Here is a 24630-nt window from a genome sequence, read left to right as displayed (position 1 = left end):
CATTAATCAATTTGTCCTTATTTTTGCAGCCTTTATACTACCTTTCTTGCCCAGCTGTGTCCCACAGACGTAAAGCAAAGCATTTGCTATCCAAAATCAGGTTTTTGATCCGATAGTCAATTCCTACAGAAAGAACACAATTATTTACAATAAAATTCAGGTCAAGCATCAAGCCATCTCAAACAAAACAAAACAAAAACCCTGAGGAATGCAAGCAGAATTTTATAGCTAAGAGTAGAATATTGAAGCTCAATCATTTTGCAGGGGTTGATAAAATCAAGGTTTTACCTAGCATTGCTACTTGCAGGCAGAGAATGACTGGATTGTCTTCCATGTTAACTATACCATTGAAAAGCAAAGCAATGGAAGCTTATGCAAAATCCTGCTAGGAGAAATGAGGTAAGGTAAAGATTGTGTATAGTTCAGCTTAAAGTCTGGTTGTGCAGCCACATTATAATACAAGGAAGGAACAACATTAAATATACATAAAAAAAAAGTAATGTTTTCCATTATTTATCAGAAGTCCTACTTAAGTAACAAAAGTGCCAGGACAAAAGGAATCCACTCTATTGCTGCATTATTTATACAGCACATCTTGGCACTTAAAAGGGCCACACTGGTTGGAAGATGCCTCTGGTATACAGAAAGCTAATTGTTTTCAAAAAAAGACCCCAATAGATGCAGTAGGAAACAGAATGGGACAACTCACCAGAGTCAACTCACCATGGCCAATTCATTGGAGCCAACCTACCACAGGGCAACTTGCTGCAGGACAATTCAACAATTCAATTTAATTATTTAAAATAATTTTTAAAAAATATTTTAATTTTTATCATTCACATTTCATTTTGTCCTTACTTTGGCATCATTTCTTTAATGATTCTATTCCATTGTTTCTTCAAGGTTAGTGAAACTCTTGTTGCGTAGCAAGTTGGCTATGGCAAGTTGTCCTGCAGCGAGTTGGCCATGGCAAATTGCTTGAAACAAATTGGCCATGGGAAATTGGTCCTGGTGAGTTGGAAGTAGAACCAGCATTAATAGTAGGTGATATTCAGTACATACCAAGGGCTTCCAATTCAGAAACAGTTACCTCTTTGTACGCATAACATAAGCCCATATTTTAAAAAAATTCCCAAGAAATCTGCTTTCTTTCAAGATATTTAAGGAGTTGTTTAACTCCATATAACTAAAATGTTTATCTTTTATTTTTAAAAAATCTTACTTTGTTATAGAATAGTTCTAGCTAAAAGTTATTTGCATCCTCTTAGGGTTACATTTGAATAAGAATAAAAATAACTATTATTATTGCTATTATTAATGAAATATTACATTAAAATGACACTTGCTGTCATTTATTAGTCATCTGGATTTCTGCAACCTAAATCTGATAGTCCTGTTAAAAGAGGCCTAAGTCAAAGCAAAATCAAGGAAAAAATAAACCAAAACCAGACTTTTCAAAAGGAAAAAAACTATGTATTTTAACAGGATTTTCAAGCACAATTCATACCTATAGTTGCAGTCACTTTTGCTTCAAAAGAATCATTTTGCAACTTGTTTAAAAAGGAAGTTTTGCCCACATTAGAGGCTCCTACAAATAGCACATTATAAAAGTGATCTGGATGAGAAGAGAGAATGGCCGTGTCTTTAGAAGTTTCTTTATTCATTTGGCAATCACAAACTTCTTTTCTAACACTGGTTTCTTCATTAAATTCTGCACTGACCTCTTGATTCTTCTTACACTCAGATGGACCAATCCATCCTTCTCTTCTGCCTTCTGATGAGTACATCTCTAGTCTTTCAGCAAGTTCTGTGTCCATTCCTGTTCCAAACATATTTTGTACATGACTGCTTGGATTATGCCCTGCATGTAATTTGGGTAGAGCCACCTTGGGCAGAAAATACTCTGATGGCACATTTTTCAGTAGAGATTGTTGGGGTTGAGATACCTTTCTGTCTAGAATTTTCATTTTTGCAGACTGGTTTGCCACAGCTTCAGTGGATAATTGTGGAACCTGAATGGTATCATTGTATTTTAAAGTTTTCTTCTTATGTTCAGGTTGTGTTACCCCTTCTAAAACTAGAATCTCACTTTCTATTGGGCATTTCTTGTAGGCACTGACCTGCATTGCCAAGTCTGAATAAACAAAAGGTTGAATCATGGAAGCAAACCTTTCTCTCAGTGTAGGCTCTGTAGTTTTGACTTCCTTTCTGGTTTTAGAAAAATTAGCTTTCTTCGTCTCCAGATCTTGTACAGGAACTGATCCTTCTCTAAAACGATCTCCTGCTTCTGATATAGCCACTTCAGACATTCTGTTTTGTACAGTATAGTTTGTTGAGCATCCTTTTATTGGAGACAGAGGCATTATATTTTGTTGAGAATTTTCACGATATTTAGTATGATCCAAGGACTCTTGCTGAAAACCAAAACCATCTATTTCTTGATAATGGGGTTCAGACATTTTGTTCTGTGCTGCAATAGCATCATTCAACTCTTTAAACAAAGAAATTGTATCTAAAGACTCCTGTGGAAAGTAATCCTCTTCATCTACAAATGGCTCTATCAAAGGGTCCTCTTCAGTGGAAATCATTCTTCTACTGGATTTTACATCAGCTTCAGTCACTGATGTCACATCATCAGATGCCCTGTCACATCATTAACAATACAAAGAAAAAGAAATGAGTGCTCATAAGGACACAGATCCTAGAGCTCACTGAATTCTAGTGACACAAAACTACCTACCAGGAATATGGGGTTCCTACATACATTAAATATCCTTTAGCTTGTCCATTATTAAATGAGTCTGCTGGCAGGATTCCAGCAGTCACCCCAATTAAATCATGAGTCTTGAGCCAAACTTCCAAAACTCCAAAGGATTTATTGGGAGTTAACATGTCCGGCACTGCCTGGGTGTAGCTGACTCTGAGACACATAATTCATTGTCACCCTTGACCCTGGTTTTCCCTCACCCCCTGGATGTATCATAGTTCATATTCTCCAATGAGACACATCCATAGCCAAGAGTCATTAATCATGTTCCCCAATTAGATTTTTGCGTGGCAGAAACTTCAGTCACCTAGTTACTATCTCTGAAAAACAATGTGTGGAATGCACTTTCGATTTCCAAGCTGCGGTACTGCTCCTTCAAACCCTTTTCCCCCCCTCCCTTTCTATAGGCAATCCTAAAACGACCATAGAAATATTTTATGAGTTGATCTCCAGGTTCAACTCCACCTTACCATAATGGTACAGGTAGTCCTTGAGTCACAATGGCAGTTGGGAGCAGAACTTCAATCACTAAATGATGCGGCTGTTCTGTTCAGTTGTAAAGCACAATGACAGATGGCCCCATCACTTAATGATGGCAATCCCTGGCATATCATTAAGTGGAAGCAGTATGCTCCATCCCATAATTGGGTAGACCAGATTCCCCTGATAAACTGGTTTTACCAGAAAAAAAAATACTTAATCATTAAGAGGACTTCTTGGGTCATTAAATAAGCACCGGCTTACAACCTTCTGCCTGTTTTAAACAACCTAAATCAGCAGGGAAGCCTGTAGGAAGTTACAAGTCCCTGGCAGCTCAAAAGCAGGCCAGCAGGCAGGTAAGTGGCTGCTGTGAGGTGGGAGAAGGAGCAAGGGGGTGTATGACAGAGGCAGTATTCAGCACGTTCTGACCAGTTCTGGAGAACCAGTAGCGGAAATTTTGAGTAGATCGGAGAAACAGCAAATACCAGCTCTGACTGGAGATTTTATAGTACCCTTCCCCTGCCATGCCTACAAAATTTGAATCCCATCATTGGTGTATGAGTAGCAGAGGAGGCATTGCACAAGTGGTAGAGTGTTTGGGGTGGCTGCTGATAAGTGGGAGAGGGTACACAAGAGTGTACAAGTGCCACAAGTGGCAGGGGAGGCATGAGGCAAGCACAAGGCACAGGGAAGATGAGTGAGGGTGCATAAATGGCTGGGGAGGCATGTGCTGTCCCAGCCAGTCTATGGGAATTGGTTAGTTACTTAGGAATTATGAGCTGTCCCCTTAAGGGAATGCATCATGGTAAATGTAGTTAAAGGTATCCTGGGAAATGTAGTTCATGCCACGTGGCTACATCTGTAATCCTGATTGGTCACTAAATTGACCGTTGAGGGGTTGAGGGAGGTTTTCCTCCATTCTTGCCTGCACTCATGGACTGATAACAGCTTTCTTTCTATCGCTAGGTGATAGGTTAGGAAAATAACATTTTTTTTACTTTTCTGATGGGTTAGGATACGTTTTTTACTTTTCTGTCCTGTCTCATGCTCAGAGGTGGATTTGTGCCTATGCAGATGCAGATAGATAATTCCACAAAAAATCCATCACAAAGTACATTTATTGGTACATCAGGTATCTTCATAACTCACATTTGTGACAAAGCTCTTCTATAATGACCAATCCTTTGTATATCAGCATTGCAGGTAAAAAATGGTTATTTTCCTAACCCATCATGTAGCGATAGAAAGAAAGCTGTTATCAGTCTATGAGTTCAGGCAAAAGTGAGAAAAACTCCCCCAGTCGATCGAGGGTCAAAACAGTGACCAGTCGGGATTACAGATGTAGCCATGTAACATGAACCACATTTCCCAGGATACCTTTAACTACATTTACCATGATGCATTCCCTTAAGGGGACAGCTCATAATTCCTAAGTAACTAACCAATTCCCATAGACTGGCTGGGACAGCACAATGCACAGTGTGAACATGAGGCTCAAGGACAACGTGGGAGGATATGTGGGTGGCTTGCAAGGCTCAAGAGCAGAAAGGCTGGGAGAAGGTATGTAGGAGAGCAATTTGCAATCATCCCTTCCAGCTTCTCCATTGACTTTTTTGTGGGGAAACAGTAGGGAAGGTCACAAATGGCAATCACATGACTTTAAGAATCAGCCATAACCACCACTTGTTCAGCGCTGTCATAACTTCAAATGATTGTTGAACATGTGGTTGTTAGTTTAGTTTAGTTTGTCACTGCACCTCGTATAACAGAATTAAATACCATCTTCAGTGTACATTGTGACTGAAAATAAACACAAACACACATCCTTCACGTATTCTATACATTGAATTGAAAACCCCTGATATTGCATTAACATTGCACTATACAGCAGAATTCAGAAGAGCTACTGCCCTGGGATAGAAGCAGTTTTTCAGCCTATTTGTCCTTGTTTTTATTATCCTCTACCGTCTGCCAGATGGTAATAGTTCAAAAAAACGGTTCCCAGGATGAGATGGATCTTTGAGAATGTTTTGAACTTTCTTAAGGCAGAGGAGCTATGAAGCTCTTCCAAAGAGGAGAGAGGGCAACCAATGATCTTCTGCGCAATGACGTTAACCCTCTGGAGTGCTTTTCTATCGGCCGCTGTGCAATTGGCAAACCATACAGAGGTGCAGTATGTTAAAATGCTCTCTATGGTGCAGCGGTAGAAGGTCGCCAGCAGTTTTTCATTCAGTTGTTGTTTTCTGAGAAGTCTCAGGTAGTATAATCTCTAAACCAAAGAATGTTTACATTTACCCTTATTAGTATTGGGGGGATGGCTTCTACTTTTTACCAGCAGCAGTAGTAGTAAGAAGTTTGGAGCCCAGTTCATCAATAATAATTTTCTGTACTGATGGTAGATATCCACCTTGCAGAAGATTCATTTGATTAAAAGAAGTATCCTTTAAGGGTTTTTTGGTTTGTTATAAAGTGCAGTCTGAATCACTTTTTCCTTTGTTTTCTAGCACATTGGTTGCCAACCAGTGGGCCAGGGACCACTGGTGGTCTGTGAGAAAATTTGGGTGGTCCACAGAGAAATGTCTCCCCACGCAAACAATTAATCCAGGCTGTGCAGGAAAATAAGGCTGCGCCTCCCACATGGCCTTTGGGAACACATGGCTTGCATCGCATTGTGAACAACACAAGGTAGTGAGGGGAGGCAGGAAAGAGTGGAGGGGGGAACTTGCCCCACACGCCTGGCCTGGCCACCGGGCTACTTCTTTCTGCTTCTTTCTCCTTCTGCTTTTGGCTGCACGTAAGGAAAGCAGCAAAAGTCTTTCTTTCTCTCCCCAAATTCCACCAAAACAAGCCTTTGGAACCCTGCAAGGCCTCCTGCTCCAAGAGGTTACGCCAGCAAAGGCTCCTTTCTGGTGGAGTTTGGGGGAGAGAAAGAAAGACTTCTGCTGCTTCTGCTGCTTTCCTTGCATGAAGCCAAAAGTCTCAGTCTCTCTCTCTCTCTCTCTCTCTCTCTCTCCTGAGAATGGAACTGGCGACAGTATCCTGCAATCCCAAATAAAGAACGGTAGATCAGTAGGAAAACGGGTGGGGGATTTTCCTGCAGACTTTTGGGGGGACTTTCCCAGGGTCTCTGGTCTTCAGGGTTTAAAATTATGAGTTTGGTGGTCCCTGAGGTCCAAAAGGTTGGCGACCCCTGCTCTAGCACAGGGGTCTCCAAACTTGGCAACTTTAAGACTTGTGGACTTCAACTCAGCTCAGGAATTCTGGGAGTTGAAGTCCACAAGACTTAAAGTTGCCAAGTTTGGAGACCTTTGCTCTAGCACATGAGTTAGTGGATAATGGAGGCTCAGAATTCAAATTGGGTTTTACTGTCATTTTACTCTTGCTTTAGAACAAGGACCTTCAAATTTGGCAAGTTTAAGACTTGTGTATTTCAACTCCCAGAATTCCTGAGCTAACATGACTGGAGGAGGAATTCTGGGAGTTGAAGTCCACAAGTCTTAAAGCTGTCAAGTTTGGAGACCTGTGCTTTAGAAGCTCCTGACCCCACCTATGCAGCCAATCTTCATATAAAACCTGTTATAGATGCGTTTTGACCCTTACTGTTGTATAGAGCTTTTCATTTTATCCTCATTCAGAATATATTCCATGTTCACCTCCTGTTGAGAGCAGATCATCTTATCTAAATTCACAGGGTCCTTAGAAAAGGAACAAAAGAAAGAAGAAAAATATTTAAGATTAATTCTGTATTTAGTTTTGTGGGGAGATGCTAAATACCAGTCAGCATGATCTACTACTGTGACTTTCCCAAAGACAATTCTGCAGCTTTTTTACGTTTGATGCGACAGGAACCAATGGAGAACAAAGGCAAAAAATGACAGCTCAAGGATTTTTTTTAAGAACTCAGCAGCAATATAATCTTCCACTGAATCAAAGTGTTTCGCATACATTTATTTCTCCAGCAAGTGAATCAAATTTTTAAACGCTATTTTATCATTTATAAGAAAATAGCATAAAAGAAAATTATTTATTCTCCAATCTCTTCTATCAGAAGCAATTCCTCTAAGGAAATACTTAACATCTTCAGTGAGACATTTCATTTCTCTGCAACATACTTTGGTTTGTTGAAGATTTTTTATTAAAGCTTAAAAATCACCCATGAAATTAGAAATAAATTTCATACTATCAGATTAAATTTACTTTGTGTAGGCTTGAAAACTATGTGTAGGCTTGAAAAAATATTATTTGGAAATAATAACTAAAGCCATGAAATATCCATGTGCAGAATTTCTAGAAACTAGCACAGCAGTAGGGGAAACCAAGTAAAACAAGTATTTTCTGAATTTTAGTGTAACTTTTATCTTTAAACTTTATTGATTACAGCTACCAAAGGTAGGCATAAGGTTAGATATATACTTCAGATAAATTTTTAACTAGTTTTGGTTTTTTTTAAACAAGCAAAATAGCTAAACAACACTCTGTACACCCGATGACTTAATTGTAATCCATGAAAGCTTATGCAGAAATAAATGTGTTAATCTTTAAACTTTTAAGACCTCTTAAAGAGATATTGCCATGGATGCTCCACTAAGATTGGAGTTGTATTACATGATTTTTTTTTAAAAAAAATTGTTAGCTATTAAAAGACTTCAGAAGTCAGCAATATAGGTTAAATTAATAAAATGTACTTGCTGTGTTTTTTTTCTATCAAAGCTACAAAGATGAAAGATGAGAAAAGCTGTTTTCCATCCATCTACCTGGATCACTAAATAAATCTTATACAGCTTATACGGAATAATTAACTTACAAGCGAATCTATTCTGCTTCTAATCAAAGAACACAAAGCAAACGGTGACTCATATTAAAACACAGAAAATAAGGCTTTGTGAAACACAGGTTGTCCTATTAAATTCAATGACCACATAAATCTTAGATATTATCAGAAACCTATCTCCAGTATTAATTCAGAAGATTAAATGTTGGTGTCATCAATGAGCAAATAGTACCTGTGCAGAGTGAGGAACCTTGTTGGTGTCTCCCTCCATTTGTCTGTTTCTGCAAAGAGAAGAAGGAACATAGCACAGAATTTTCCATTTCTTCCATGCACCTTTGTGAATTGCTTCAGTAGAGATACACACCTGATAGCAGGAGTACAGTCAAAACTAATGAAATAATGTGTACAGAGGATGGAAATACAAATGATGGTGCAAAGAGAAATGGGTGTTCTCTCAAGCAAAATAATCACACTGCATCCCTAATAAAGTTTTTTTCAAAAACAGAATGAACTTTTGAATATTTATTTCAAGACGTGTTAAGAGTACAGGTACAATTAAAATTCTCTTTCTCCTGCCGTAACTCCACATGTTTATCCCATCTTTTTGTGCAAAATATTGGGGAATGCAATTAAGCTATTCTATGCTTACCAATGGGTAATTAATTAATTAATTAATTGGTAATTATGGGGACACAGTGGCTCAGTGGCTAAGACACTGAGCTTGTCCATAAGAAAGGTCGGCAGTTTGATGGTTCAAATCTCTAGTTCGAAAGCATGTAAAAATGCAAGTAGAAAAATAGGGACCACCTTTGGTGGGAAGGTAACAGCGTTCCGTGCGCCTTTGGCATTTACTCATGCCAGCCACATGACCACAGAGATGTCTTCAGACAACGCTGGCTCTTTGGCTTTGTAACGGAGATGAGTACCTCCCCCTAGAGCTGGAAATGACTAGCACATTAATGTGAGGGGAACCTTTAGCTTTACCTTATGCTTACCAAGTTACCATGGTGCTTGTGGAGGAAATTAATAGATATTGATAGGAGTAGGTGTTTTAATGATGCAAGCACTTGTCTAAATTTTGGGAGTGGGGCAAACACAAGCATTTCCATCAGGTAAGAAGTGCTTCATTCAGTCCTGCAAATAATCAGTCTGTTTTCTGTGCACCTTAGCCTTTCTTCCATGATGGAACTCAAAGAGATGTGCATTTGTTTGTCACTTGTGCAGAATATGCATCCATGCACATTTTATGAGCAAAAGAGTGAGAACAGAGATGCTTCCACTCAGGGGTGGGATTCAAAATTTTTAACAACCAGTTCTGTGGGCATGGCTTAGGTGGTGGGCATGGCTTGCGGTCATGTGACTGGGTGGATGTGGCTTGGTGGTCATGTTATTGGCTGGGTGTGGCCAACTCAATATCACTCGCATCAAGGCACGCATCTCCTCGCCTGGCCTCTCATGACTGTGGGGATGCTGCAACAGTCGTAAGTGTGAAAAATGGTCATAAGTCACTTTTTTCAGTGTCATTGTAACTTTGAATGGTCACTCCACACAAGCAAAGTACCAGCAAAGGAGGGGGAAAAAACTTCAGAGATGTTCCTGAGACAGGAAGTCTAGTCCTGCCAAGAATGTAATAAGGCTTAACGGAGAGGCAGTTTCTGTAAGCAACACCAGAATGTTTCCTTCCTGCCTTCCTTACAGGATTAGGCCAGTAATTTCTTCTAACAACCAGTTCTCCGAACTGCTTATAATGTTAACAACCAGTTCTAGCGAATAGGTGCGAACTGGTAGAATCCCACCCCTGCTTCCACTTCACTATTGCTTCAGTTCATTTCGTCCAAGAAATTTGAAAACGACCTTTCATTGTCTTTCCTTCTCCCCACTAAAAAAATCCTGAGAACAGAAAAGCAAAAATCATCGTACTGTCCTGAATTGTTAAAAATCCTGCTGCAGCAACAGCAAGGGAAAAAAGCCATCTCAAATCTTCCAAACTTTTGCACACAGTTGATCTCCTGCCAAGTGGTGTAGCATGATCGGGTACAGAGCCAATCCAAGAACAGCAGCAGCAAAAAAAAAAAAAAAAACAAGAAACCCAACCTCGCAAGCTTCATGTGGAAGTGTCTTAAAACAAGCATAAAGGAAAAATTAATAGTGAATAAAACATTGTGTGATACCAAAATGCTCAAAAGTTTGGAAGATCTTCTCTTGCAAGGGTATTACACAGGTAATAAACTGACTTGTAGTACTGTGTTTTGTCTAAGAGACTAGATCTTAAAAAGAAATTGGATTATCAATTTATGGTCTAGACCAGGGGTCTCCAACCTGGGCAACTTTAAGCTGGCTGGGGAATTCTGGGAGTTGAAATCCACTAAACTTAAAGTTGCCAAAATTGGAGAGCCCTGGTCTAGACTCTAACCCTCAGCAACTTTAAGATGGGTACACTGATACTCCTTGAAATCTCCTGCATGGAGTCCACCCATCTTAAGTTGTTGAGGTTTAGAAACTGGTCTAGTCCAGCCTATCACAGTCTTTTCATCCTGTAGGAACCTTCAGATCAAATCTGAGACCTTTCAAGTCTCAAAGAAGCTCTGCATAAACATTGCAAACATACAAAAAGTTCCAACACAATTCACTTCTAACCTATACAATCCATGGTTTTACAACACAGAACCAAAGTGGCAGGTGGGCAGCTGAGTTGAGGCAAGTAAAAAATCCCATCATTGCAACCATTAGCATTTTGTGGCAAAGTTCAAAATATATTTTTTAAAAATCACAATCTCTCATGGAATCCCAGTGACAAAAGCTACTCTAAAGATGAGAGCAGAAATCATTTAGCCACAAAGTATGCAGGGATCAGTATTAAAAGAAGCAGTTTGTTATTTAACGTGGAGCTTTTGAACAAAAGAAGTGTCAGGTGTGCTGCTGGGCCTAGACAACAAGGACTAGGGCTCTGAATCCAGTTTTCCTAGCCAGGTGAAATGCGAAGAGGGGAAAAACATTTAACAGTAATCAAATAAAAAAACAAGGATGGGAGATGCTGGAAGACCATGGCCCTCAAAACTGATGATGTTCCTCAACACAGAGAGAAGGGATAAGCATCATATAGCATGAGTGGCCAGTGCACTATGCATGGAACATAGAGTAATAGAGTTGGAAGGGACCTTGGAGGTCTTCTAGTCCAACCCCTGCTAGAGCAGGAGGCCCCATTCCATTTCAGACTCATGGTTGTCCTTGTCCAGTCTCTTTTTGAAAGCATTTGGGACCAACTGAAATGTGCAGACCTTTTTCCAAGGCAACCATGGACTCACCTGTCTTCACTGTACAGTTGGGATAGTCTCTCCTTCATGACATCCAGGCACCTTTCAGTCTTTTGAAGCTGATGGTGGGTTTGCTGGAGCTGATTTTCAAGGCTGCTCTTGATTTGTTGCAGCTGCTGGGTTTGGGTGCTGGTCACCAATTGTTTCTCCTTGAGCCTGAGCAACTGAGCTTCAAGCTGAGAAATAAGGAAAATCCAGTAGAGCAGTGGAAGAGTTTTAGCCCGGTGATTAAGGCACCAGGGCAGAGACCAGAAAACTGAGGGTCCCAACCCCACCTTAGCCATGGAAGCCGACTGGGTGGGTGACTTGGGCCAGTCATTCTCTCTCAGCCCGACCACTTCACAAGGTTATTTTTGTGGAGCAAATAAAAGGAAGAAGTATAATACCTTGAATTATTGAAAAAAAAACCATAATAAAAGCAGGACATGGTAAAGGAAGGCCGAGGACCAGCAGTGGGATTCAATTTTTTTTTTACGACTAGTTCTGAGGGCTTGGCTTGGTGGGTGTGTCAGTGGAAGGATACTGTAAAATCTCCAGTCAGAGATGGCATTTGCTGGTTCTCTGAACTACTCAAAATTTCTGCTACCGGTTCTCCAGAACTGGCCAGAACCAGCTGGATACCACCTCTGCTGAGGACGCTGCCATCTTGGGCTCTTCTTACAAGAGAAAATCTGATAGACTTCAGCTATGCACCCACAGAGGGGGACCTAGCTTGCTTACGGCTGAAGGCTTGAGGCGGGGATGGCAAAGTTAACAAACCAGATGGAACCTTTCTACTCTCCCTCCAGGAGCTTCGTGTTCACCATGAGCTATTGCGATGCCGCTTTGCCCTGCCCAACTGACAATGGTGTGTGCCAGCCTGAACTGGGAACTCGTGGCAAGCGAAGGGCAGAGCAACGAGAGGTGGAAGGAGGGGTGTCCAGCTATCTCAGCACTTGCAACTTCTGTGGCTTCTCCCTCTCTTCTTCACCTTCTGAGCCTCTTCAGCGGTTGTGGAGCAGGGGCAGGGAAGAAGCGGATTTGTTATCCCCCACTGGCCTTCCTCCCGTCCATCCACCTTTAATAACCACCTTTAATAACCACAAATGTGTCAGGTAGGCTCTTCCGCAATGGAATGTTTTAACTCTCCGGGATCAGAATCTGGGTTGGAAAAAGACAAAGGCCCCTCCACCCATCTGAAATAACATTGACCCCTCAACACACATACACACCTTTTAAAAGTAAAATGTCCTGTGCAATTAAAAACTGGGAAATGGCAAAAACTGAGCACATTCAATCTTTCTCACAAACAAATAAATCGGGAGGTGGGGAGGCAATTGTTGGATGTTGCTGGCTGTGACACAGTTAAAGACAAGAAAAAGGATATAGCAACCTAATGTGAAAAATATTTGTTGTGTCTGGAAATAGTTTGTTCAGTTTATTCAAAGACTGGGCCTGGAAGTAAGCTTCCATTGGAAACCACCTTTGACATGTCTAAAACTCCTCCGGGGACCACTAGGGAGCAATGACTGGGGTTAAGCAGAGGAAGTGGTAACGTTACTAATATCTGAGAATGAATATTCTCAAACTCGGCTATACATAAGTTTACTTTTCTTTTATGTTGCCACCTAGCACAACTCTGTTCCATAGATAAACAGATCTCTTCAGTCTTGTGACCTCCCAAAGGATTGCAATTTGCATAACTTCCACCCAATGGGAATTCTGAGGGTACAAATACAGAATTATCAGGGTTGCACTCCATCAGTAATTAAAGGCAGAAAATTGGAAGCTGGAAACAATAGCCCCAAAATACCAGAATAGTTTCAAGAGATGCCTCCCTATGGTATTTCAACCTGTCCAAGAAGATCTAGAAGGGAGGTCTCCCTCTGGATTCTCACTCCAATGGAGTGTCATCGTCAAGGGCCACCAGGGAGAATTGGCTCAGTTGCTGCCTCCGTTGGAACAACATCCCTCCCAAGCTCAGGCTGTCATCAGCCCTGTTGCTTCATTAAAGCTATTAAGTCCTGATTGTTCCAGAAGGCATGGGATTAGGCCTCTCCTACAGTAGTGTATGCTATGTACTTGGGTGTGTTTGTTGTCCCTGGTGGTTCAAAGAAAGAGTATTGTTTTAATCTTGTAACTGGAAAGTAGGAATGCAATCTGCTCTCTTGAAGTCATTAATAGTTAAAGCAGGTAAGAAACCTAAGTAAATAAATATTTCATAGCAACTTCCAAAGTGGTCTCACTTTCTGCTTGCAGTAAACAGCAGTCAGTGTTTTTTCATAAAATTGAAAGTATTGAAAACAGCAGCTTCAAAATGATGGTTTGAAACAAAGGACAAGCTTCCAGCAGGTGGCGCTGCTTCTGTTGCAAGAAATAAACTATTAATCGGGATACCAACATAAAGTATTTCATTCACCTCAAAAGTGGAAAAATGCCACAGTGCTGTGCAAGATTGAAGAAGTGGCTGCAATCATATGCTCTTGCTTACTTCATGTCCCACTGATATTTTACCTCTTTCTGAACAATAAGGGAATGCTGAATGTCCTGTTCTCTACCATCCAATTCTTGCTGCATCTCCATGTAATGCAGTTGGCTTCTGGCTTTATTCTGCAACAATAAATTGTAATGAAACTATAAGGTTGCAGAAAAAAAAAGCCAACCCAACAACCCACAACCCTAATGCATTTCTATACATGAAGCTTTTCTTCCATAAGTCAACCTTTGAAAAGAAGGTTGCCCTATACCAGTGATGGCTAACCTTTTTGGCACCAAGTGTCCAAAGCACGCGCATGCATCCCCAAAATGCAAAACACATGCACCCCGCGCATGTGCCCGCATATGCACATATGACCTCCCCTATGTCCCCTGTGCATGCACCCACGACCCCAGCAGGTGCACCCTACCCCCATGCATGCACATCAGACACCCGAAGACCAGCTGGCTGGTGGGAAGCACACACATGCATGCGCAGCAAAGCTGAGCTGGGGCAACGGCTCATGTGCCCATAAAGAGGGCTCTGTGTGCCACCTCTGGCATGCATGCCATTTGTTCACCATCATGGCCCTATACCTTTGGAGAATTTGTCAGAAAATCAGGTTTCTAGACAGACTGGCAACCATAAGTCTTCCATGATAATTTATTCTATATCCATTTGCTCTTGTGTGTTCTTGTACCCAATGCTCATAACCCTCTCTGTGGATTTCACTGTTAGGTTGCCTATCCCAAAATATGTTTACAATATTTGGAGTTTCCCACTGATACTTCCTTCTTATGCATGGATGGCGCCATTGTGACAATATAACAATACTCAAAGGCTACCTATTCATTAATCAGTAAGGACAATATAAATAAACCCTAATGTGGCTAAAATGTATATGTAATATGTAATGCACAATGGCTCAGAGGTTAAAAGATGCTGAGCTTGAGGCTGCCCGGGACCAGAAACAGGGTGAGCTTCCATTATTTGCCCCAGCTCCTGTTCACTTAGCAGTTTGAAAGCAAGCAAATGGAGGTAGATAAATAGGTACCACTTCCGTGCACCTCAGCGTATAATCACGCTGGCCACATGATCATGGAAGTGTGTTCAGACAACACTAGCTCCCTCAGCTAAGAAATGGAGATGAGCACCACCCTCTAGAATTAGACATTGATTCGATATGGGAAACCTTTACCTTTAATATTTAATGTATCTGTTGAAATGTAATGTTTAATTTCAACATCAATGCACATAGAATTCCACATTTTAATTTTTTAATGTAAAATGGTCAGGTAAATTCATCTTGTATTTACTCTAGAACCAACATTGAAAAGTAAGGGAGGTGGAAGTCCAGAATAGCAAGAGGTATATGTCAACCATATTTTTCAACCAGATTTCTACATTATAATTTTCAGTCTCTGCACTGACTGAGGCTTCATTTAAATAATGAAGTCTAAAATACTAGAAGGTACCAATGGCAGAATCAGGATATATTTTAGAAATTAAACAAAAGGGTGAGGAAAAATTTGCAGCTTCTGCCTTTGTCTGCTAATTTCAGATAGAGTACAGGTAGTCCTCAACTTATGACCACAACTGATCCCAAAATTTATATTAAGTGAGACAGTTGTTAAGTGAATGTTGCCCACTTTACAACTCTTCTTGTTATAGTTATTGGGTCACTGCAGTTGTTGAGTTAGTAATATGGTTGTTGAGTAAATGTGGCTTCCCCGTTGACTTTGCTTGTGAAGGCGATCACATAACCCCAGGACACCACAAGTTTCATAAATATGAATCAGTTGCCAAGGGTCTAAATTTTTATCACATGACCATGAGGATGTTGCAACAGTTGTAACTGAAAAAATTTCATACGTCACTTTTTTCAGGGCCACTGTAACTTTGAACGGTCACTAAATTAACAGTTTTAAGTCAAGGACTACCTGTTTTATAGTCATATACTTTCCTTCTAATCTGGAAGAAAAAAATGAAAGTAACTAATACACAAATACATATTTAAAACAACATATATAAAAAGAGGAAAAGGGAGGGATGCTATGAGCAACATAATACAAGTACCTAAAGAACAAATTTGTGCTCTTCCCTAGGAACATGTCTGCTTTAGCTAGAAGAAGCCGGATATGGCTTTACAGAATCCTTATATTTTCACTACTTCAGGCTAAGTCAGGGGAAATGCAGAATGACTATTTCAGGGTAAGGGAAAAGATGTGTATTTTTGTACTGTATCTTCCTACAGTACAAGAGAGGGAATCCGTAGTATTGAGACATTGCAAATTGCAATTCCCTTACATGTTGAGAATTGCTACTCTCTATTCTTTTCTGCTGAATGTGACGTTATTAAACATTTATAACACAATATATAAATTCTCTAACATACAACCAGTGCTTCTGAAGTAGAGGCAACTCAGTTCTGAATGCCCTTCTGGAAAAAGACACTTTATTTCTCTTCCTCTTTTTTTGAATATTTGGTGCTCTGATTTTTCTGGACCTCTCCAATTATATGTTTAATTTTTACAGCTTGCCCCAAGCAAAATAGAAATATAATAAAAATATAAAATTGTATGCAGATGTAAACCAACCCACCAGCTCCAAGTTAGACACTGTTAACAATGAATTAAAGCTGAAGACTTGGAAGAATAGAATTATCTTCAACCTATTTTCAGGAGGAAGGATCTATTTGAGGAAGGAACTTTATAAACACCTCTGGAGTTTGGAAATTCCAAAATGGGGGAGGGGGAGATTACTGCCATGGAAATGGTATCTCATCCATGTCCTCACTGGATGGCCAGATTCAATTCTGCTTTTGTAGAACAGGAAGATAAAACACACCTTTCCCTCCAATTATTATACAGAAAAGTAGCCCACATTACGATGATGCAGGTAAATTTGCCTCAAGTTATTGAGAAAGGGCAAGTTTTTTTTTCAGCAATGGATAAATCCTGAGAACTGGCATAATCCAACTGGGCACCTACCTCATGCTGCAGTTTTTGTTTCTCTCTCTCAATTTGCTGCTCCATTTCCTCATATAGCTTCTGCACCTTCTTATTGTGATCAGGTATTTGTCTAGAAGAGTGCCAATAAAAAGATGTTAAGGGATGTTTATGCACACAAAGAGGCTCTTCAACTGTTACTACACTAGCTTATGTTCAGTCTGCTCAGTAACTTATTTTACAGGAGGACTGTTCTGTAACAAATACACTAGTACAACCTCACCAGTTCCCTTAAGGTAGACAGACCAGAGGCCATTGGCTTCCCACTATTTCTTCCACTGCTATTCCTTATATTTTTCCAAAGCAGCCTTTCCCACCATAGTGATTCTCAGCTATGTGGGGATTATCACTCACAGATGTTGCAACAGTTCTGCAGAGCCCCATTTTAGAGAAAGATATCTTAAAGAAACAAAACTGTCCATGGAGTCCCTATTTAATTATGTTTACTTTGTTAAAACTAGTGGGTCATATATAGTGCCAATGTGGGAAAACAATAGACCTCATGAAAAATCTGACCTCAAGCATTTGCAGCTATCAATAATGACTTCTAATTCCCAATTATTAACTTCTTCTCTCCACTTCACCCAATTATAGTTTACATGAGGAAAACTTGGCACACTACATTGGCTAAAAAACACTAATCCTTGAACTCAAAAGTTCTTTATTCCCAGGTGTATGTGCTGACCTCATATAACATACTGAGCCAAATCCAAACAAACAATGCCAAGGCTTAAACCAATTATGTATTAACTCTGCTAACTGTGGCCTATCTGACAAACCATAGTTCAACAAAATATGCAGGATTTGTGAACTCAGGCTTTGTCTTTTGATAAAGATTTTTGAAGCTAAAAAATCTGCCTTCTTTGCCCTCTTCTGATGTAGGCATGGTTCCTACATTACTTTTTTTAAATGGTTTATTTTAAAAGCAACGGTAGCTGTAACATGCTGTGCTGTATGATTTATAGATCTCATGACTATATTTTGCATATCACACTAGTCATCAACAAACGAACTACCCCAGCTTAGTAATGTTATGTAATTCAGGTACTGAGAGGTTCCACACACCCCGCCCTTTACAGCTCCATAGTTACTTTTCCTGGAATTGTGTTGCTTTCCCCATTTTAAAAATCTGTTAATAAAAACACATCCCATATTTTCATTTCTATATAGTGACCTACATTTTCAGGAGTAACTGTATCTTCTCTTTTTCATGCTTAGCTTCCTTGATCAAATGTGTCATTTTAGCCAAGAACTCCTTCAGATTTCCCAGTAGGTTTGGTTCTGCCTCCCAGAGCTGCACCCAGATCTTCCAGATTTCTGACTTGCTGTACAAGAGGAGAATTTATTGCTTCCTGGTCAATATTCTGGTTCAATTACTTTTAATATTTTAGCTTATCCCAGTTCTAGCTGAACATGAATAAATCAGCATGGAAATGTGTGTTAAGGCTGAAACGTTTCTATTGCCAGCATTGAAATATCCATATTTCCATATAAATTGTCTTGGAAGTGATTCATTTACAAGTAAATCACAAAAGATTTTGGGTAAATGAGATGTAATAATATATATGCTAACTTGGTTTCAATCAGATCAATTGACAAGTGTAATGCTTGCTGCTGGTACTTGGTGTTCCACACAGCTGTAGATAACAGCTGCAAAATATGATGTAAAGGGATACCTATGAAAATGAGTGGGATATCTAAGGATAGAGGACAGGCGGAATTACATAAGGAAGGAAAATATTTTTACTTATGCTAAACTACTTAAGCAGATAAAACTAATTTTGCTGGAAAATCAGAAACAGATTTTGCACCTGATTGATGGAACTTGGAGTTCTAGTAAACAAACAAATAAATAAAAAAATAAAGTGCCACCAGTCTTATTTTTGTCTATCCTTTCTGTGGTGGGTCTTTGTCCCCTGTGATGGTGCTTTATTTTTCAGGTGCTTAAGGAAATTCAATTTTGCATCTTCTTTAGCTAAAATTGCATTGCCAAAACCCAAGGCTTTCCTATTAGATTTCAAGGGCACAATCAAATAATTTATAAACATCTTGCAAAATGGATGGAGGTAAGATCTTCATCGGCCAATTTTCCTTTAAAGCTTATGAGATCACCTACATCACCTTCTGCCTTTAAGGCCCTTACATTTATTTAACTTGTTGATTTGTATCAAATCCATTTATCTTTCACCCATTCAGCTTCCATTTATCTGTGAGAGTCAGTATGAAACAGAGGTAAAGCTATCATATTGTTCTTACTCTTCAAAAACATTATCAGCTCCCAGTTGGTTAATGAAAGACTCAAAATGTTTTTTCTCCTCACTATTAATTTCCTCCAAGAACAAGTTTGAAGTTGCCTTCATCAAAGCTGTCTTCCTTTTCCTTTATTATCAAGATCTGTGATCCCAAAAAAATGCCCTGAAAATAAACAAATAAAATTATGCCACATACTCATATGGCTGAGTACAGTATCATGGAGCTACTATATGGAAACTCCTTAGTGCAGGGTTTCTCAACCTTAGCAAGGCTGAAGATATGTGGACTTCAACTCCTTGATCTCCATCCCCTCTAAGGCCACCTGTAATAAGATAAAATTAAAGAAAAGTGGGCAGGTGACACAAAACTGACATTTGAATTTTTATCAAAGTTTGCTCATTCACTATTGAACTCCTTAGTCACACTGAAAGAGTAACTAAAAGCTTCACTTTACCTGCATATCAGATTGTGGAGTATAAAACTTCTTTGCTTTCATCAGTTCCAGTTCTTTTCCATGGCTTCAGAATTAAATAACCCTTCTTCTGACATAGAATATCTTTGTAGTTTTAACAGGGGCTTCTTCTTGCTTCCAGGGACTAAGTCTAAAGTGTTCTGCCATTAGCCAACATTCTCTACTTGTACATGGTTGACAGCTTGATTGGGTGGGGAGAGGATTTATCCTTAATATTTACATCCTCAGCAGCCTTATTATTTTGACATAAGAGACACACATGGTAAGTATTAATATTTAACTGTATTAACATTTTACTCACAAATTTTGCACAACAAACTAAGCCTTAGTTAATTGAATCATAGTTTATATAACACACTGGACAAATTAATTTTTTCAGCTGACTGAATTCAGATAATTCAGAACTTCAGTATGAAGAATCCCAGGGCAATTTAGGGCAGTATTTCTTAATCCCAGCAATTTCAAGAAAGGAGGGGGCTTCAAATTCGAAAATGTATCAGCTAGCACGCTGGCTACGGAATTCTGCGAGTTGAAATCCACATAACTTGAAGTTGCTGAGTCATAGAAACACTGGTCTGTAGGGTATTGTATAAATCCAAGCATGGATAACCAGTTAAAGTAGGTTGTTCCAGGTGAAGAGTATCAGTGCATTTGCTTGTTGAGACATTTTTAAATTAAACTCACTCAAATGTTATAGGAATTAGGACCAGGAACATAGATTTACACATACTTCAGCATCCAGTGTGCTGTTCAGTGTGGACAGTTACAGAAATTTCCTGATTTAGTAAACATCCCGGGTGTTAGGTTCGAGTAATGAGAGGCTGAACCAGGGCATGGATGCAACAAATACTTTATTAGAATAATAAAGGACTGAACGTGCTTGCCAAGCCTGGAACTGGCTCGCAGCGATCAGCAACTGGTTGGACCCCGCAGCCTGCTTTTATAGCTGGTTGCTGGGGAGAACCAACCAATGGGAGAGGGCAACCGCCCCCGCAGCGCGGACGGACCTGGGTGGGAACTTCTTTAAGTTCCAGGGACATAACACCCCTTCCCCCCAGATGCGAACACGCATAGTCTTTAAGGTACGCGGGAGGCTTGTGCTGGCGCCCAGAACGGCGCAACTCTGGGGAGTTGTCTGGTAGATCAGAGTCTGCAAGGGAAGGTTGGACCGGTGGGATGTCACGCACGCGTTCCTCGGTCAGTGCCGGTTCGGGACTCGTAGGGCTGGTCACTGGGGATGTGCTTCCGTTGACTGGTTCGGACTGGTCAGTCATCTGGTGGTCACGGGTCGTGTTCGGGGTCCCCGACTCGGCTGCAGGCGTGAACTGGTCCCTGGAATTGGTGCTGATGTGGGGTTGATGCTGTAGCCCTGCACCGGTCTGCAACCACGAGTCACTGCTAACGTGAGTGCCTTGGCGCTTCCGCAGCTGATCCAGGTGCCTTCTCCAGATTCGGCCATCCTCCAGTCTGACTCGATACGATCTGGGTCCTGTGATGGCCACGATCTCGCCCGGGATCCACAGAGGGTCTCCAGCAAAGTTCCTCGCGAACACGGGTTCCTGTAAGACAAAATGCCTAACCCTCGATGTGGAAGCGAGGGGAGAGTCAGGGCAGTAATGTGGGTGAAGCCTGTCCAATACAGTCCGCAGGCGTCTACCCATCAGGAGTTCAGCCGGGGACTTATTGGTGACTGTGCACGGGGTTGAGTGCTGGCTCAGCAAGAAACGGGAGAGTCTGTGGTGCCAGTCTTCCTTGCTGAACCTAGCTAGAGCTTCTTTAGTGGTCCTAACGGCTCTTTCTGCCAACCCGTTACTGGCAGGATGAAAGGGGGCCGTGAAGATGTGGCGGATGCCCAGATTGGCAGCGAAGCGACTGAACTCGGCCGATGCGAACTGGGGGCCATTGTCGGAAACAATTGAGTCTGGTAGCCCGTGCGTTACAAACAGGCGAGTTAATACCTTGGTGACCGCTTGCGTGGTGGTTGTGGGCAGTTGTGCCACGTCAATCCATTTAGAGTAAGAGTCCACGACCACCAGGAACATTTTGCCGTGCATCGGGCCCGCTAGGTCGATGTGAATCCTGGACCAGGGTGCGCTGGCGCTTTCCCACTTGGTGGGGGTGGCAATTGGAGGGGATGGACGGGATTCCTGGCAGGGATGGCAGGAGCTTACCCATCTGATGATGTCATCGTCGAGGCCGGGCCACCATACGTAGCTGCGTGCTAATGCCTTCATCCTGACGATGCCAGGGTGGCCCTCATGCAACGCCTCCAAAACTCGGGTACACAGTGAGGTCGGGATGACCACTCATGTGCCCCACAGCAAACAGCCCTGCAAACTGGATAACTCCTGTAGGCGGGTCTTAAAAGGCGTGAATTTGGTTTCAACATCACTGCCCGGCCACCCCCTCCTCACCCAGTCCAGTACCTGGGCGATCGTTTTGTCTGCCTTGGATTTGGCGGCAATGTCAAGGGCAGTGATGGGGAGGTCCAGTTGGGTGACCTCAAAGATAGCATGGACCGGGGCAGGATCCTCAGCTGGAGCAGGTAGGGGGCAGCGGCTGAGGGCGTCTGCGTGAGACAATGTTTTACCTGGACGGTGTATGAGTCTATACGAGTATGCCGCGAGGAAAAGAGTCCACCTCGTCATTCTAGGTGACAGGACTTGAGGGGTCTGTTTGTCACCTGCTAGTAGACCCAGGAGAGGCTTATGATCCGTGACCAGCTCGAAAAAGTGGCCAAAAGAAATTCATGGAATTTCTTCACAGCTGCGACAGCTGCTAAAGCTTCCTTATCGATTTGGCTATAATTGCGCTCTGTAGCAGAGAGCGTCCTGGAAAAAAAAGCGATGGGGGCCTCAGAGCCATTGAGGAGTCTGTGGCTTAACACTGCCCCAATTCCAAAAGGGGATGCGTCCGCTGCTAGCACTAATGGAAGGTTGGGGTCAAACTGAATAAGGACCGCCTCCGACGTGAGTAGTGATTTGACTGCACGAAAGGCGGAGTCTTCCTTGTGTCCCCAATGCCAAGCCGATTTTTTATCCAAAAGTCTGTGCAGGGGTTCCGCCACAGATGCTTTATGGGGCAGGAACGACGCATAAAAATTCAATAGCCCCAAGAAGGCCTGAAGTTCCGCTTTGGAGGTTGGAGTGGGTGCCTCGTGAATTGCCTTAACCTTGGACTCCAGGGGGTGAATGCCTGAGGCGTCAATTTTATAACCCAGAAAGTCCACCTGTCTAGTGGCAATGGCACATTTTTCTTTTTTTAATTTGAGGCCATGCTGTCTGAACCTCTCTAACACTGCTCGAACTCTCTGGAAGAGTTGGGGTCTGTCCCTGGCCGAGACTAAGATGTCGTCGAAGTAGGGTACTACACCAGGGAGGCCCTGCAAAATCCGCTCCATGAGGGATTGAAAAATGCCTGGGGCAACACTTACGCCAAATTGGAGACGCTTGCACCGGAAAGCACCCCTGTGGGTGACAATGGTCTGGAGTTCCGCTGTTTGGTTGTCAACAGGGAACTGTTGATACGCTTGAGACATGTCCAATTTGGCAAAAATGCTGCCAGGTTCAAAAGTGTGTAATAAATGCTGAATGACGGGCACTGGGTAAGCGCTAACTTGTAAAAACTTATTAATTGTGGTTTTGTAGTCCGAGCAAATTCTCAGGCTACCATCTTTTTTGAGGGGTGTGACAATGGGCGTCTCCCATTTGGCGAAATCTGTTGGCTCAATGACCCCTTGTTTTAATAATTTATCCAGTTCCGCATCTAATTTAGGCCGAATAGCGAATGGGACTCTACGAGGTTTTAGCCTGATTGGGACTGCTTGGGGGTCGACTGAGAATGAGATAGGGGTACCGTTATAACACCCGAGTTCATTGCTGAATACGTCTGAGTAATCAGCGAATAAGGAGTCAGTGTCAGAGGTTGAGACAGCATGGACTCCTGTTAACCCTAGGCCGAGATGGGGAAACCAATCAAGCCCCAAGAGTGTGGGGAGATTTCCGTTAACTACCACTAGAGGTAGGTGGCCTTTGAAAGTTTTAAAATTAACAAGAAACTTGCCTCTGCCGATTACAGGAATGTCCTTCCCCTGGTAGTCCTTCAGGTTAAACTGGCACTTCTGGAGCCGGTTTCTGGATAGACTGGGCTGTAGTCTCTTGAGGGTGCTCCAAGAGATAATTGAGAGCGCTGACCCCGTGTCAACCTCCATGCGACAAGGTTTACCTTCTAACAAAATGGAGAGAGAGATTTTACTAATGGCATGGCAAGCGTGCTTAGCATGGTGGTGAGTGCGACAGTTCAATACTTGCCTTTGGGGTCCAGAATGTGAAAAGGAAGGGTGCCTTTGCGCCGAGTTGTGAGCGGCTTGACAGACTCTAGCGATGTGCCCCTTTTTATGACAAATGTTGCAGGTGGCTCCCTTGAATTTGCAGGTGGTCCTCAGGTGAGATCCACCACAGGATAGGCACAGGGTGATGTGCTTGGGTGGACTGATGCTTTCTTGCTTGGCTCCTACCTGCGGGTGTCTGGCGTGGGCGAGGCGGTGGATGTCGGCCGCATCGCTGGGGTCCTCTTCGATGACCACCTCTTCAGAGTGGACTGAAACTGCACTTTGTTTGGAAGCAGGACCTTGGATTTCGGTGGCTGAGTGTGCTGCCAGCTCTGCTGCCAGGGCTTCCTCGACGGCTTGCGCGAGGTTGAGGTCCTTCCTAGCGAGTAGGCGCCTTTGGAGGTGAAGATCCTTGACTCCGCAGACTAGCTGATCGAGGAGCATGTCCTCCAGGTAGGTCCCAAACCCACAATGGAGAGCTGCAGTTCTGAGGGCAGCCATGTACTGGTTGATGGTCTCTTTGTTTGATTGCTTCCTCATTTGGAAGGTGAACCGCCTGGCAATCTGTGAGGGTCTAGGAGAATAGTGGTTAGTAAGGATTTCTAACAGTTCTGTCCAGGGAACATTTTTTAACTCACGTGGAGCCACGAGTGCTGTGGCAGTATCAAAGACGATGGCTCCACAGTAGATCAGAAAATATGATTTTTTCCGGTGTTCCCTTGCATCAGCCAGCCCAATTGCGTCGATGTAATGGTTAAAGCGATTCTTGTATGACTCCCA

The 24630-nt window shown here is 42.0% G+C and overlaps 1 protein-coding gene across 1 annotated transcript in view; it reads right to left on the bottom strand.

Annotated features, from left to right (window-relative positions):
* Nucleotides 1–24630, bottom strand: part of RAB44 (RAB44, member RAS oncogene family) — a 32119-nt gene that overhangs the window by 5313 nt on the left and 2176 nt on the right. The window contains exons 2-10 of the mRNA XM_087929642.1: nt 19052–19210; nt 17974–18120; nt 16778–16868; nt 13826–13921; nt 11324–11508; nt 8251–8299; nt 6848–6942; nt 1508–2643; nt 42–123 (exon numbers count right to left, since the gene is read on the bottom strand). Of these exons, the coding sequence (XP_087785768.1) occupies nt 42–123; nt 1508–2643; nt 6848–6942; nt 8251–8299; nt 11324–11508; nt 13826–13921; nt 16778–16868; nt 17974–18120; nt 19052–19155 (1985 nt within the window). The 5' untranslated portion in view covers nt 19156–19210. The remainder of the gene's footprint in view (nt 1–41; nt 124–1507; nt 2644–6847; nt 6943–8250; nt 8300–11323; nt 11509–13825; nt 13922–16777; nt 16869–17973; nt 18121–19051; nt 19211–24630) is intronic.

This window comes from Pseudonaja textilis, chromosome 3 (genome assembly GCF_049901715.1).
Source record: "Pseudonaja textilis isolate UNSWEBS1 chromosome 3, rPseTex1.2, whole genome shotgun sequence".
NCBI classification, from domain to species: Eukaryota; Metazoa; Chordata; class Lepidosauria; order Squamata; family Elapidae; genus Pseudonaja; species Pseudonaja textilis.
This window is presented reverse-complemented; position numbering and strand designations above follow the sequence as displayed.